Raw genomic sequence first — 16,548 nt, 5'->3', positions numbered from 1 at the left:
AATTCTAAGGTATGAATCTTTAATTCTGTATATTGTNTATTACTCCATAACAAAAGAGGGTTGCATGCATAGGATAATAGTCCAAATTCAATAAGGTGTTTAATTATATTTAATTAATGGCATTATTTGTTGAGCTAAACAATTAAATTTCCCATAAATTAAAAATGAAGGAGCGTGGGAAGAAGAATTTAACTTTAGAAGCATGAGTTTGTTTGTGTGAAGATGACGCAAAAGCGTGCGTGAGGTACGCACGTGCGAAGATGTATGAAATTGAAATATATATTTTTTTGTTTATTATAAAAAAAGAAAAGCCAATGGTAAGCAGAGCAAAGGGCTGCTCCACCAATTTCTCCCAAATTCCCCACACACAAAACTTCCGTCCTTACAGAAACTGAAAAGAAAAACAGAGTCCCTCACTTTTCTTCTCTCTGTTCTTCTTTTTCTTTTTCTTTTTACCCTTTTTTTTGTTTGCGTTCACTGTCACTTGATTTCTATTGGGGGAGCATTCTCAAACACCCACTACGAAAACCAAGCTATTACATGCTCTGTTTTCTGATTCCACTCCAAAACTTTGTTTAACTCAATCCGAACAGAGCATAACAAGAAAACACATGGAGGGTTTGATTGTGAATCATGAAATGAAGCCGCAATCCAGGTTCAGGAGGATTTGTGTGTTCTGTGGAAGTAGTCAAGGCAAGAAGAGAAGCTACCAAGATTCCGCCATTGAACTTGGCAAGGAATTGGTAAAGAAAAAAAAAAATCTTGCTCTCTTCTCTTTTACTCTATTGTTGATCCATTTCCCATTTCTCTGTTCAAATAATTATTGGGGGTGTTTTGTATTTGATGTTGCATAGATTGTTCTTTCCTTCACTTTTTGGTGAACTTTGCATCTATATTTTTTGTTTTGAATTCTTATGATCCAAAGAATCAATCCCTTTGTTTTCTCTGTCTTCCATTGATGTTCAGTTGGGATGCCTTGTGATTGTGTACACAACGTGTTTGTGATTATGCGTCATCATGACCCTTCACTTATTTTGACTAAAATCTTCCCCAACTTTTATATTTCCTCTCGCCTTTCTCATTAGAAACTTGAACTGCAAAGAAAATGCATGATCTCAGTTGGGTTACACCGTTACAGTTTGTTTCTTTGTTTCTTCTGAAATTTCATCCAAATGGGTTTCTCATTCATACATTCAAAGTAAAGGGAAAGAATCCCATTTCATAAAATGTAACTCTCAAGTTATTAAGATGACGAGTTTGGTTTTTGTGTTGTTGTTTTTAAGGTTTCGAGGAACATTGATCTGGTTTACGGTGGGGGCAGCATAGGACTGATGGGTTTAATCTCACAAGCTGTTCATGATGGCGGTCGGCATGTCATTGGGTATGCCCCCATTTTTTTTAAAAAAAAAAATTACTTCCATATGGTCCCTTTAAGGTTGTTTTTGTGATTCTATTTTTGGGTTTCTTCAACGTTACAATTTCACTACTGACTTTTGTCATGTTACTGTTCTGGTCCAGAGTTATACCCAAGACACTCATGCCTCGAGAGGTATGTCTGTGCTAGCAGTCTCATAAAGTCTCCAACCTTTTTCTCTACTTATTTAGTTATATTAAAAGAAATTACTCTTCTTCTTTTTCTTTTTCTTTTTTTTTTTTAATCTGATTTTTCATTTATTTATTCCAACTCATTCTTCTTTCGGATACTTTCCCCACTTACTTCTGCTTTTTAGTATTTTCTTAGTTTTTTTGTCATCTTCTTTTTTCCCTGTCTTTATCCTCTCTCTCTCTGTTTCTCTCTCTCATTTATTAGTTCTTTTTCTAGTACATTCTTCTATGTGGCTCAAGATCTGTGTTTTTTTGGTTATGCTTGGAAGCCTTATCCATGTTACTGCCTTCACTGTAGTTAGAACTTGTAGCTCTCTGATCCTTTCTAAAACCATCTCTCAACCTTCCACTGATTCATGAAGATTTTTAATTTTTTGTTCTTCATTTTTTATTCATCTCATGTCATAACAACTACAGAAATTAGAGATTATATTATCTCTGGATCAAAAGTTTTTGGATTTAATCTCCTTTTTCCTACAAACCCTATCATTTTTTTCTCTCCTAAACTCCCTCTCTCTCTTTCTCTCTAACCTATTCTATTACATGGTTTCCTTTTACAGTTGACTGGTGAAACTGTAGGGGAAGTGAAAGCAGTGGCAGATATGCATCAAAGGAAGGCAGAGATGGCAAAGCATTCAGATGCTTTTATTGCATTGCCAGGTGAGTATGTAAAGCCTGCACTTCACATTTCCCACTTGCACTATAACTTCTTAAGTGTATACGCTCTTAATCAAAACAAAAGTGTCCATCACCTCCTTTTGCTTTTACTCATTTTGCCATTCAACATTGACCAAAACCCCATCATTAATTTCTCTTTCAAAACTTCCCTCTTCCCCCCACCCTTCTTTTTTTCTTTCTTTTTACTTAAGACTGTTAAGTTTCTATCATAGCATCTCAGAAACATAAAAAACAAACAAAACAATTGAGCTATGTTGTCTGACAGTCAGTCAAAGCTCTAAAAAGCCTTCTACCTCTTTATCCTCCTTTTGTTCCCTCCTGTAAACCAAAACACGCAATCGTCATCTTATTCCCTTTTTTCCATAAATTAACCTTATGATTCTGCTTTCGGTGACTGTCTTTCTATAACCCTTCTTTGTTTTACTGATCAATCAAATTCAATTCCAAATATCTCCGCGTTACTAAACTTTTTCCCAAACAAATTATGTCACTATCTGTATTGATGGCATTGTGCATTTATAGCAGCTGTGGGCAGCCATGGTTTAATGAAACCATCATTGACCTATCAATATCAGACACTGAAAAAGATATTTTCTTAAATAGTATCAGCTGTGGGCAGCTATGTTTTTTTTCCAAAATCTGATCCTAGCTTCACTAGCTCTGCCTCTGCCATGTACGGTTTAAGAAAAGGCTACTTTGACTCACTTTGCTCAAATGGTCCTTACTAACTATAGGGAACTATTATGTTCCTTCTTTGAAAACTCTTATTCCCAATTGTTTCTTTTTAAAATTTCAATATATTTTCCTTCCTAATATATAAACGTTCACAGATTTGTTGTCAAAATATTCTCCTTCTCTACTTCAACCGCAAATCTAAATCTGTGGCTTTCAATCATCATCTAATCAATAATGTTGATGTTGAAGTCAAAGATTACATAGAACCACATCTCAGAGTTCAAGAATATTATTGGGTTTTTTTTTTTTTTTTTTTTAAATAAAAAAATAATCAAGAAAATATATATACCATCATCAAAGTTTAAGAACTAAAGTAGCGATTCAATCAAAAAATCCCCAAATCATCACAGCTTAACAGGAAATGGATCATCCGCATCATTTTGCACCTCAATATTGTCATACGATATTGGTAGCCAGAAGCATAGAAAGGAGATTCATATTGATATGTTGAATTCTTTCATCCACTAGTATGAATGCATGCAGGTGGCTATGGGACTCTGGAAGAACTACTTGAAGTCATAACCTGGGCTCAGTTGGGAATTCATGACAAGCCAGTCTGTGTTCCTTCTTTTTCTTATTCAAATATTCCATCCGTTTAGCCTTACTTTTCCCTATGCTGTGATTGGAGCTGAAACAATTACTGATATGAACAAAATGAACACTAAAATCTCCAGGTTGGGCTATTGAATGTTGATGGGTACTACAATTCATTACTGTCATTTATTGATAAAGCTGTGGAGGAAGGATTCGTAAGTCCAAGTGCGCGTCAAATTATCGTATCAGCGCCATCGGCAAAAGAGCTAGTGAAGAAGTTGGAGGTATTATGATATACCAGAACTATAAAGCATAGCATATATCCTGTTCTTTGTAACTTGTTAGAGAATTTAAACCAATCCTGTGTTTGTTTGTTCACTTTTGTGTTGACCGTTGTCAGGAGTATGTGCCATGCCATGAAAGAGTTGCTTCAAAGCTGAGTTGGGAGATAGAGCAGCTTGGCTACCCTCAAAATTGTGATATCTCCAGGTGATTTCTGAAGATGGTGAAGAAATTTTTGCAAATGGAGGCTATTATTTCCTATTTTGTGGAGGAATTTTTTTCCCCTTTTTTTGTAAATTACTCCATTTCGAATGTCAATTTATGAAAAAGCCTCTACATTTAAATGTTGAAACTTCTTATATCCTTGGAAAGCTGTAAGTATAGGATTCTCTGATGAAAATTACCATCTTCTATGGCAACTTATATCATATATAAATATATTTTGTGATGCTGTAGGATTAGGATAAACTATCATCGTTTCTTTGGACTTTTTTGGTATTATTAGTTCCTTTTCTACAGCCAATTTGAATTTTGTTTGTGGTATTTTTGGATTCACTCAATTTAGTAAATATGTGTTTGATAAATGTGCTTTTAGAATTTTTTTTTATTTATTTATTTTGTGACCCAAATAGTGGAAATTTGAATTCAACTAAATGTTTTTTCAGTGCTTTAAGATTTTGAATTTGTTTTTCATAATTCAAAATTATATTTAAAAATTAAATAAAATGAAAACTTGAATTCATATTATAAACTTGTTACGTTTTAGTGGAATTAAAATATGTATAAAAATAATATACTATAAAATATATGGTATAATAAAATAATAAAGATACAGATTTTATAGCATAAAACATGTTCTTTAATTAATTCATGAAAATATTCAACATAATATAAGTCGGTAATCATCATTAGTTTTTATGATTTTTTAAATATATTATTAAATATATTTTAAACCATAATTTAGATCCGAAATCTGCTCCCAACCACATATTTAAAAGCATAAAATTTAATTAAAAAATCTAGATCACATTTAGAAATCATTTCATTTAGTTTTTTATTTTTAAAAATTAAGTATATTTACTACACATTTCTTGTAATGATTTACATCTTTCTTTAAGTATAATGGTTAAATTTTTAACTAAATTTCAAAAACAAAAATAAATTTTTAAAAGAAACTTCTATAGTTTTCAAAAATTGACTTGTTTTTTAAATCATTGGTAAAAAGAAGATAACAAAAGAACAAAGTTTAGAATATAAGTAGTGTCTATAAGTTTAATTTTAAAAACAAAAAATTAAAAATCAAATGGTTATCAAACAGAACTTTTGAATTCTGTATTTGTTTCCCTCGAAACACTCTTACAATCTTTTAAAATCTGTGAAAAAAATAAAAATAAATTAAAAAAATCGGTAGTTGCTTTTAAGAGTATTCTACACTAGAGAGTGATTAATTTGATCCATCTATGAACAAACTACTCAACTACTCACTGACCCAAATCTCCATTTTCATTATTTTGTGGAGCACTGACAGAGGGTGTCTGTTCCAGTATATCATCTGGCTTCGGGATGCAAGGCTGTGATTTTCTTCTAAAACCAAGTTTTTTTGGAAGAAGACTCCAACTTTTCTTTGTCTTAACCAGCTTCTCAAGCTCCATTTTCATTCCTAAACACTCCCTTTCAAGCTCTGAAACTCTCTCTTTTACATCCTTTCTACCCCCTTCTCCCTCTTGTGCAGCAGTCTCCATTGGCTTAGAACAATCATTCTTTGGAAGTCCAAGGTTTCCATTCGGATGTTGTGAGTTCTCGAGACTCTCAGAAACAAAAAACCAACCAGAGATTGATGTGCGAAGTCGAAGCTGCTCGAAGAAAAGAACTTGGACGATTACTCGAAGAGGTAGCCTCTCATTCTGCGCCGCGTGCGTGCTGGCTTCTAAAGACAGCTTTTGGCAATTCATCAATCTACATAGTTGCTCCCTTTCTGAATCTGAAAGCCAAGGATGGGCCTGAACAAGTTGTAAAGTACCATCAGCCATTAAAGATTGAGAACCAAACACCCCAGTATATCATCAGCCCATGACCTGAGATTAGATGAATGGCTATTTAGTAGGATCTACACTGTTATTTCATTCTCCTTTAAGCATATTACAATGTCAATATCTACAAGCTAAAGTAGATTAGTTTCAGTTCTAGGAATTGGATTATATGCAGCAAGGTGAAGAAATACTCAGAATCTAAGTCAAGTTGATGTAAAAGCAATTAATCATATGCCAGTGGGGTAAAATAAATCTTACTTTTAGGTATACATCAATGGCATGATAAATTCTATCATCCAATGACCTGGCATAATCAGGGATCACAGCAGCAAGGGACTGAAATTTTGGCAACTTCAGGTTCACATCTGGAGCTACTTCTGCAAGATATCCATCCACTAGATTGGCCACCATCATCATCGGGGTGAGTGTATCCGTTCCACTGACCATCTGTCCTTCTTCAACTATGCAAGGAGAAGATGCAGTTGGAGCCTGGTATATAGACATGAAATGATCCAGAATTCTCTGAATGCAATCTATGTCATAAAGAGTTTCCACTGTATATCCCATGTTTGGTATGAGTAGATCAACAAGCAAAGCTTGATCCAATTGACTTCCTACTTTTTTCTCCAAAATTTCCCTACATGATGGACTAGCATGCAAAATCATAGCAGTTCTAAGAAGCCTAAGCAGAAAGTTGGTTGTGGTGACACCCTTTACACTTGGTAGTAAGCCCACAAGCTCCTCAAGCAGGACCCTTTGATCTGCCTCAGAATTTGTAGAAGCTGTGATTCCTGACCCAACATGATTCACATCATTGAAACTTGATTGATTGTTGATCAAAGGGATATTCTTCTTAGCATAATGTATTAATGATGCAGCTATATTCTCAGACTTCAATCCTTTAGCTTCAACAGACAAAATCAAAAGCTTGTATAGGGGAAATCTAAGAAATGAGACGTCCTCGTACCACCAGTCATCGCCTGTTGGTTGCGGCTTCGTGGCTGAAGAAATCCCATTCCATAGTACAGTCCCATTGGGGCTTTGGGCATTCTCCTGCCCCTTCATTGGCCAATTGAACAGCTGTGGGTCTGCACAAGCTTTGATAGCCAATGAATCAATACACCTTGACACAATGTGAACTTCTTCTGCATATGATCCTACTTCTTCACAAGTTTCAAGAGCTTTAATTGTATCTGTCCAATGACCAAAGACCTCATTAAGGAAAACCTCTGTTTGAGAAATCAAATTCCCTTCTCCATACTCTTCAGTCATTTGTAGGTATTCAGCTGCACATCTAAGGCTAACTATATTCAAAGAATTGAGCTCTATTTTAACATCATAGCAAAATTTAGCAACAAGTTCAAATGCTTTAGCACCACCAGGAATATCATGAAGTTTCAGCACACAGCCAGATTCATCCTCAGTAGGAAGCTGTTCTATAAGCTTCTCTAGAAACCCACTTTTAGAAAGCAAAGGAAACTGCAATAAACACCAAAACAGAGATGAAAAACTACTTAAATGCTTTGGAACGAAAAAACTCATACAAATACAAAACAAACAGACCTTATGGAGATGAAAAGACATATCTCCAACTTCAATTGCCACATCGCTAGGTAACCCACTTGAGCAAAGCCTAACAGGATTGAAGAGAACCAAAAAGATTAATCAAATCAAATCAAATCAAATGGGTCAAAATTAAAAGCAGAATCATATAAATTGGCATTACAAAATCAATCATCAGCCAACAGACAATGCAATCATGAGAAGCAACATTTTGAATCAAAATAACAAAAAGGGGTACCAAGTTTGGCCTTCACGATGAAATGCCTCGGGTTTTACGCCTAATTTCATGGTTGCCATGGCTGGTGATCGGAAGAGAAGAATCAAAACATGAAGAGAAATTGGGGAAAAGGGGAATGTAAGAAGAGATTATGGAGGAGAAGGAGAAGGGAAAAAGGGGAGATTGTAAGAAAATGACAGAGATTTAGAAATGTAATCATAATTCCTAGATGATCGTAAGAATGTGTGAATAGAAGTAGTTAGCGAGTCTAAAGCAAGAAGTGAGTGTAAAAATGGAGAGCGCTTCCAATGGCGAACTTTCTACATTTACCAGGCATCTTGTCTTTAAAATTATCATGAACAATGAAGAGAAATTTCCTTACTTTAAACTTTATCAAATAATATTCCTACTTTGTTTTTTAAAAAGTGGCAAAATAAAAAAGGATATATATATTTGTTTTAATTGTGTCCTTTTATTTAAAAACAAGTAGTCATATTAATTTAAAAATTACGATTGATATTTCGAACATTTTCAAAATTACCTTTAAAGTAAAAAAATGTTAAATAAAAATCGAAACTTTGAATGTTGTGACCGTCACCTGAAATTATGTGATAGCATCAATGTTTATTCTAGGTCGTTATTGCACCACTTTAGGTTCTAAGTTTTGTCCAATATTGTACAGGATTAAAAGTTCAATTGTAGTTTTGGAACATTTATGAAATGAAAAGGATAGTGTTGCAATTTTTGAAAGAATGCGAATATTTTTTTAAATAAATAGCAAAATTGAACAACATTTTTATATAGTTTTACAATAAGAAATTAACAGCTAACCATGTCAGAGAACAACGAAGAAATTATTGAAAGGAACTACTACAATATTGCTGTTGGCAAATGTCTTTTTCTTGTTTTGACATACTATGTTTAGCATGATCGTTATTCTAACCGAGTGCAAATTATTGTCTTCAATGTCAATATTTAATAACTTACTCCTATATTTATAATTCAATATGTAGTTTCAAATTTAGATCTAGAAGAATGTTGTGAAAAGACTGAAAAATTATTCAAAGTTAATACTATGTGATTGTCACTCTTACGACCCGACTTTTTAAGATACTTGATAAAGTTGTTACTTCATGCATGGTTTAAATTAATAAAGACTTCAAACCAAATTTTTAGCTAAAAAATTCATTCGGGATATCCCTAAAAGTAAAATTAAAAAAAAAAAGGAATATAACTATTAAAAAAAAAATCTCAAACACTTAAGTCCTATCAAAATCTAAATCATGAAAAGAAAGAAAATATGAAAATGACACAAGAACTCGTATGGGAAAGTGTTTGTCTGGTCCCTTTGGCACTGTCACGAATTTCTCTCGTCACTTGCCCGTGTATCCTTGCCCTTACCTGAAAAACATGTAAACATAAAGGATGAGTATAAAATACTCAATAAGTGACCCCATTACCGGGATTAGGTTATGCAATCACATGCTGTGAATATTTGGGGCTAGTGAAACATGCATACTATAACTGCATGAATGACCATCTAAGGGGATAACCTATCTCGCCGTAACTCGCATGTCTAGTGGCCTAATGACACACTGTCAAGAAAACATGAAAGTGAGCTTGTTGATTCATGTAATCGAAACATGCAAACGGACCTGTCAATTCATGCATGTCTAGTGGCTTGATGGCGCATCATCAAAATATGGAACTGAATCCGTCAGTCTACTGTATCAAAACATGCGTCGAGGCGAGATGGTAGATTGCCCCTACTGGTCTAACATGCACCACATACATAAATCTCATAAGTAGTCATAGAACCCAAATCATAAAATAACATATAGTTTCAACATGCTCATAATCCTCATAAGTTCCCTGCATAAAAAAGAGTAACACATATTCCAAATGATACTTCAAAAATCCATTAAATAACTTGATAATTCTGAAATAGGGCGTCTGGCACAAAGGCACCAGTAATAGTATCATTTACCATAAATTAAGTCTATAAAAACTTAATGCAACAACCAAACTCCAACAGTTACTTGAACTAAAACCTAGAACATAAGTCCAATTCAAAATTCAATCATTAGACCTAATTCCAAACAAATTTATCTAAGTATCACAAAACTAATTCTAGGCAATTCCAAATATTCTTACCCGAAGATTGGTTAGATTCAATGTGACCCAAAAGCAAATCTGCCAAAAACAATCCTTACTGCCCACGGGTAGCAACTTTAAACCAAAGTACTTGTCAAAAACAACCTCGAACCAACTGGACAGCCTGCTTTTGGTTTCAAATCTCCTCATAAAGTTGAATCTCAAACCCAAATACAATGGGTATCAATAAACAAAGATCAAACGTCAATGGGTAACCAAGAAATCTCAAGAACTCAAAAAACTTACCCAACTCCAAAATTCCAGCGAGACCGAGACATAGTGGTCGACTGACCGCGGAAAGAAGTTGACGGCAATTGGCGACGACGATGGCTCAAGGAGGTGGCGCAGGCACCCACGGGACGATGCAACAAATCAGGATAGTGGGCGCACGCGTGAATAGCAAAGCAAACAGGAACCCCACTGGACGACGAGAGTAGGGTGATGATGACATGTGACTGGTTGGGAAACAAAGAAAAACGAATGGGAAGAGGTGATTGATGGTATGCACAAGTGCACGCAACCAAAGTAATAAATCCCAAATAGGGAATTGTCCTCAGAGACCGACATGAGCAAAATTTTCCTAACTTAGCTATCAAAATTCTCAATTTATCCAGGCAACCAAAAGATGATTTTTATCTATAACTATGGATAACAAAAACTTAGTCACATACAAGAAGAATTCAGAGCAAAACAATTCCAGGATGTTGTTTAATTTAGGGAATATAATGAATATGACATGAAATTGATTGAAACTGATAGATTGAGGCTATGAGCTCTAAAATCAAGAAATCCTCTCTCGAGCTCAAACCACCCTAATAACTACCCATCGACTCGAATCTCTTCTATCACTTGAATAGTTACAGCATTAAGACCCTTCAATTGCACCCCTTATTATTCTAAATTCACTATCGTGCAATTTCGAATAAAAATCTAAATTATTGGGTCCAGTGAATTAAATTATCTCTCGAGACATCAAATTAACTTAAGTTCATTCAATTAATGGCCAGATAATCAAAAGCATTAAGTACAAACAATTCAGAAATCTATGCAAAATCAATCAATTGTAAATTCAAATACTCAAAGTAACATCCCTAAAATCCACAAACACCCTAGAATAAAAGAGTTTAGCCATGCATGATACCGATAATAGTATTCAACAAACAAACAATCATTATAATGAAAAATAAATTAACAAAGAAGAATGATCTCCCCTCAATAGGTTCGAATCCCAATCACGATCTTCTTGACTCTCGCCACGAATACCGGATTTTTCTTCAACAAAACTGCACGATCACGATCAATCTTCCTGTCCCGATCAATTCAGAAACGCTCTCAAATTAACTCTCAATCAAAATCTTGAGTCTTTAACAAAAAATGATCAGAATTGCTCTATTTCGACTCTTGTACGCATTAGAATTTAGGTAAAATCTATCAAAGTCGACTCACTCTCTTTTTTTCCTCTTCAAACCTGGGTGCACAATGCTGTTATTTATAATATGATCGCAGCGTTCCAATGCCGCAAACCAATGTTGCAACGCTGACATCATGCCAGTCGTGCATCAAAGTCGTAGCATTGCAACACTGCCCTGTTCCAAATTGCTCTCGGGTCTGCAACGTTGCAACGTTCTTCCAACGCTGGCTCCCCTGAATTGCCTTCCAAATTTGTCTATTTTCTTGATATTGGGTCTTTGGTTTCTTCCTAATTCCATGGCCAACCCGTAATTGCTCAAAATTGGAGTTTTGCCCCGATTTTTTTTTTTTTTTTTTATCATTTTCGCACAAATTTCTCTTGATAAATAATTTCCTGAAATTAATCAATAAACCATGTCAAACTAAAAAAAACTAGTGGTATTAATTCTAAATTTAAAGGTAATAAAAGCACTTTTTAGATGTTTTTCAGTGACGGCGGCAGGATTCACAAAAAGGATTATAAGAATTTTTTTTCTTTTACTTCACACACGATACGAAGCCTCCTTTTATAATTGATACACATATATATATATTCCTTTTTCCTTCTTAGCCCCCTTTTCCCCCTCCCCCTCCTCCAAGAAAAATTTAATTCCTTCCAAAATTCTATTTCTTCAATAAAAAATTAAATTCTCCAAAATATCCAAACCAACATTTCCTAAATTACCTCCAAATGTTTGAATCCACTAAAATTTCAAACTGAATTATTCTATAGTAATTAAAAAAAAAAATCAGATTAAGTTGTCTTAACCAGATAATTCAATTATCCTCAAGATCCAAAATAACTCAAATAACTAAATGAAATTTACCTGAAAATTCGATATGTTGCATTCTTCCTACCTTAAGATGAAGGAAATTAGACATGAGGATTTCCATGAGCAGCGGAATGATCATTCCAAATTCCATTCGATACTGAACATACACAATTACAGTCAAGAAACGGAAACTAACAGATCATACACAATATGAAATTACAACATGCTTTCAGATGATAGCAAGGGATAAAACATCATACCTTTGAAGACTCATTCTTCAAACTCCCTCGATCATGAACGCTCATTCAGTCTCCAAGATAGCAACACACGAACGCTCGAAGACAACGACCGCAACACTACACAATCAACAGCAATCACCACATGAACGACGCGTATACACAACGTACGACCTCCAAAACCTCGAACTCAGTCGAGTTGAGTGAGAACACCACCACAATTTCTACCTTGGTATTTTCGATGTGAGAATCCAGAAATGTGGGCTTTATGTGGACTTGGTTAGAGGAAGAGATCGGAGGAATAACAATCGTGTAAATGATTGAGCAAGTGGGAGATGAGAAGTGTATATCGTATAGACAAATGCTCAATTATGTAGAAGAAGGCAACCTATCGTATCGAGAATGCCCTGCGATCGTTTAGCTACGACCAGCTGAGTGAACTATCGTATAGTAACACTCCACGATCGTTGAGTCTCTCTTTCAGTTATCGTTTAGTGAAACAATTCCACTTGACAGCAATCCGTGAGTTCTTTCCGAATTAAGCAACTCTTCTAAATTTAGGAAAACCTTTTTCCTTTTATCTCACGGTTAGCATAAAACCACCAATAACCTCCCACTCAATTGGTTAAAAACTCTTTAGAAGTCCATATTTCACAACTGCTCAATTCTATTGAGGTTGATGTGACCTAACCTTAGATGCCAAAGATGGACATTTTCTTTAGAAGAAACCTTTGGTCTTTTAGCTATTGTCGTAGTACTGAACATTTCAATATTAAACAATGCTTTTATGACTAATGGTCTTAGTACATACAAGTTACTTTCCATTGACCCAAAACCAATCTCCATTCTATTCTTGAAAATGAACACTTTATTCTCAGAAAATGAGATGGTATAACCTTGTTCAATGAGACAAGAAACCAAGATTAAGTTACTCTTGATATGAGGAATGACAAAAACATTATCCAGTAACAGATAAAGTTTCTTGTCCAAAAATAACTTCAGCCTGCCTATAGCAACAGCTGAAACAACCTCACCTGTACCGACTTGAAGAGTCATCTCTCCCTGTGGCAACATTTGCCAGGAACCGAATCCTTGGTAAGAGGAACTGATGTGATTAGTAGCACCCAAATCAAGGATCTAGGCAGAATCATCATTCTCTACCAAACACGTCTCCAAGACCAGTAATCATATTTACTGTTTATAGACAACATCCTCTTTTGGAGAGTAGTGGGATTAGTATCAGAACCTAAATAAGCTCCAAGTTCCATTTCAGAGAACACTTCATGTCGATGAACTGTAACAGAGTCAGCAACACTTGCTTTCTCTTTCTGGAGTTTAACTTGGGAACTGACACTACTGGTATTATCATCCATCCCTTTGTGCTAAAAAAAGTAAGAACTGGCGTTCAAACAAATCTTGCAACGAGTGCAAGATCTTACGTGCATTGACCATGTTCTTATTCCTTTTGGCCAAAATGTCAGGTATGCCAGCAGATATGTGAAGTCGAGCTAATGAATTAGCCTTCACCCACACCTCATATGCATTACGAATATTTCGCTGTGCATCAAGGATTGGGACTTGATTATGCTCCTCAACCATGACAACTTGGAGGTCGTTTACCATGAAATACATTTTATAAGACTCTTTTCACTATATGAAATCAGTTAAACGAGAGGCATTTAATAAAAAATCAAACATGTTGCTGAAAACAAAAATACATTGACCTACGTTAGGTTTTAAGCAAATACTCGTCGAAAACATACAACATCCAATATGGTTTAGCAAAACTAACATGAACCCCGTATGACATCTAGTTTCGCAATGACGCTCCAAAGATTTAGGACAAAAGCCACCGAAGGGTGGTCAATTTATCCTTCCTCTAAATTGAGACATTCTCAACCAGTCATTGATACTAAAATAACTCTTGCTCCTATAACGACTAGCCATCATTGATTTGGTCAATAAATCATTATCATTAACTTACTTAATAATTTTTCGTAAGTGTGACCCGTCATTTTAGGCATCAGAGTTCTGTCCCAAGCAGCCAATCCGAAGGGAAAAATTTGATTGGGGCAAAAAATTAAAGTAACTCTATCCATTTCTGAAGTTCACCTTGATATTGACCAACTGCACAAAACCCATCCGAAGGGGGACGCTCCCAGTGTGCCACGAGGGAGTGTAAGAATGATCTTACGGTATGAGCCAATGAAGGAGACCACAGAATGTGTTGACACACTCCCTTCACCCACTTACTATAAATACTCTCTCCGTCCACCTTGATATTGACCCATGCTAACATCATCCGAAGGGGGATGCTCCCAGGGTACCACGAGGCCAAGCATGAATCTCACGGCATGAACACTTAGGGAGAAACGTGAGTGAAATCATTGACATATCACATATATCTCTTCCTCCCAGTGAGTATTTTATAACCTAGGTTTTAGTTTACCTAGAAAACAACACGACTAAGGATTTTAACTACATGACTTTTTAAGTTTGCCCAGGAGTAGCATTTACCTTGGATAGTTGAACAACTTTTGACCATCATCCACTAAATTCTTTAACAGAGTCTTTGACCAACTGTCGCAAGATTGTAGAAAATATATCTAATTCACCTTTCCAGGTAGGTTTCTAGGTAGGGTATTCCGTTTTTGTCAGCTTAAGTACCCCAGCTTAGACAGAACCCACCTTAGACAGAAGGTCTCTTATAGATAGACTTAATACAATTTTAATCTTTTATGCCAATCAATTTAATTCTATTATACCAATTTAAAAATATTAAACTAGGTTGCTAATCCCATTAGAACCTTGAACTTAGGTCTATCTCAATCCAATTTTAAAACCCTTTTAAAACATGAGATCTCCTAAGTCCGCATGCAACTCTTTCTTATCGATTTTCGTTATAATTTCTATTATAACGCTTATAACATAAACAACCAAAACCATCCACAACGCAAAGCAAAAACATACAAGGCATTCATAACACTTACAAATTAGCCTAAGTGTCATGCTCCATGCATTGTTCATTCATTGCTACTTTTATCTAACTCTTATATAAAACAACAACGAACCAAGCAAACATGTTTCCATTCACCCTTATACTATAACTCTTATAATATAAAGATGGTGCATGAATATGCTTACTACATGCATAAATATAACTCATATATTTTTTGATGCATGCGCATGCTTTCTTGTAATTTCATCATCCATATTATAACATTTATAATACATGATACATGAATAATTGCACAACCTAAGGTAGGTTTCAAATCTATATATCATACACTATGCCATATAAACCACATACATCTCATGTATATTAAACAAAAATTGATGAACGGGATAATTAGCCTCAAATCCTCAAAACTAAAGCTAACTATTACAAAAGAAAAGAGTCTCCTGTTCAATCATCCGAACCGGGTCTTGAACCATCCGGTCGAAGTCCGCGTCTCCACTGATTGTGTTCCAAAACTGAGTGATTGCCTATGCAAAAGATTAAACGCTTTACTCAATCTTTTATCTATGCTTCCAGAGCTAAATGATTGTTTAGCAATGATCGTGTACCTTTTGCTATGCGATGAAGCATGAGGCATGCTATCGTGCAACGCGCAATAAGCAACGCAAGCCTTAAACGATCGTCTAAATGACAACGATGCAGTAAAGCAAAATCGTCTAAACGATCACTAAGCCAGTGCCAAAGTATCATATATCACGTGATCGTGTAGTCAGTGTCTATGCAATGAGGCATGTTAACTACAAGATCGTTTAGTGCACACACCTTTTATTAAATGATGAGCATCAAATGCTCCCACTCGATCATTTGCCTCCAACGTCCACACGATCGGGCAATCAACGCTACGTGATAGATCAAACACTTTACCCCAAATGATCGTTTAGTAATAGAAAAATTTACACGATCATTTAGCCAAATCCCAACAATTGTTTACCTTAGGCATATGACCAACTCTTGGTCTTTTTCATCGCTGAGAACTTCATCTCCATCTTCGAAACATCATCACGAACGACTCGACAAAATCAAACACTTTGAATTACAGACTCAATTGCTTGTTAATTATGCTTAAAAACACAGGGCCTTTACAAATTAACACTTTGTAATTGAAAAGAAAGCTTTAAACAGAGGCAATGAACCCATAATCATTCATCAACACCATCCACAAACGTATTTAACAATTAAACGCAATGCAAAAAGATCCACCACGACTGTAAAAGAAGTTCAAAACAGAAGTAAAATTTGGAATATTAGAACAACCTGGCTCTGATACCAATTG

The 16,548-nt window shown here is 35.2% G+C and overlaps 2 protein-coding genes across 2 annotated transcripts; one reads left to right on the top strand and one right to left on the bottom strand.

The window, feature by feature from the left end:
• Window positions 1-325: 325 nt before the first annotated feature.
• LOC120090227 (cytokinin riboside 5'-monophosphate phosphoribohydrolase LOG3-like) lies at window positions 326-4,302 on the top strand. The gene is made up of 7 exons (XM_039047783.1): window positions 326-743; window positions 1,284-1,381; window positions 1,519-1,549; window positions 2,166-2,265; window positions 3,502-3,572; window positions 3,693-3,836; window positions 3,953-4,302. The coding sequence occupies exons 1-7, from the start codon at window positions 612-614 to the stop codon at window positions 4,043-4,045; spliced, it is 669 nt and encodes a 222-aa protein (XP_038903711.1). The 5' UTR covers window positions 326-611; the 3' UTR covers window positions 4,046-4,302.
• An 839-nt stretch (window positions 4,303-5,141) lies between these two features.
• Window positions 5,142-7,992, bottom strand: LOC120090103 (BTB/POZ domain-containing protein At5g03250). The gene is made up of 4 exons (XM_039047610.1): window positions 7,666-7,992; window positions 7,428-7,497; window positions 6,123-7,343; window positions 5,142-5,834 (listed from the first exon to the last, which is right to left on the bottom strand). The coding sequence occupies exons 1-4, from the start codon at window positions 7,722-7,724 to the stop codon at window positions 5,316-5,318; spliced, it is 1,869 nt and encodes a 622-aa protein (XP_038903538.1). The 5' UTR covers window positions 7,725-7,992; the 3' UTR covers window positions 5,142-5,315.
• Between the last annotated feature and the right edge of the window lie 8,556 nt (window positions 7,993-16,548).

The sequence above is a fragment of the Benincasa hispida genome, chromosome 11, assembly GCF_009727055.1.
Source record: "Benincasa hispida cultivar B227 chromosome 11, ASM972705v1, whole genome shotgun sequence".
Taxonomy (NCBI): Eukaryota; Viridiplantae; Streptophyta; class Magnoliopsida; order Cucurbitales; family Cucurbitaceae; genus Benincasa; species Benincasa hispida.
This window is presented reverse-complemented; position numbering and strand designations above follow the sequence as displayed.

Bases quoted from the DNA above. Each gene is read 5' to 3' on its own strand.
- LOC120090227 (XM_039047783.1), top strand. From the start codon at position 612: ATGGAGGGTTTGATTGTGAATCATGAAATGAAGCCGCAATCCAGGTTC. The intron at 744-1,283 runs GTAAAGAAAAAA...GTTGTTTTTAAG, and splicing joins TTGAACTTGGCAAGGAATTG to GTTTCGAGGAACATTGATCT. The intron at 1,382-1,518 runs GTATGCCCCCAT...GTTCTGGTCCAG, and splicing joins GGCGGTCGGCATGTCATTGG to AGTTATACCCAAGACACTCA.
- LOC120090103 (XM_039047610.1), bottom strand. From the start codon at position 7,724: ATGGCAACCATGAAATTAGGCGTAAAACCCGAGGCATTTCATCGTGAA. The intron at 7,344-7,427 runs GTCTGTTTGTTT...TGTTTATTGCAG, and splicing joins TGTCTTTTCATCTCCATAAG to TTTCCTTTGCTTTCTAAAAG. The intron at 5,835-6,122 runs GTAAGATTTATT...CAACTTGTTCAG, and splicing joins CCATTGATGTATACCTAAAA to GCCCATCCTTGGCTTTCAGA.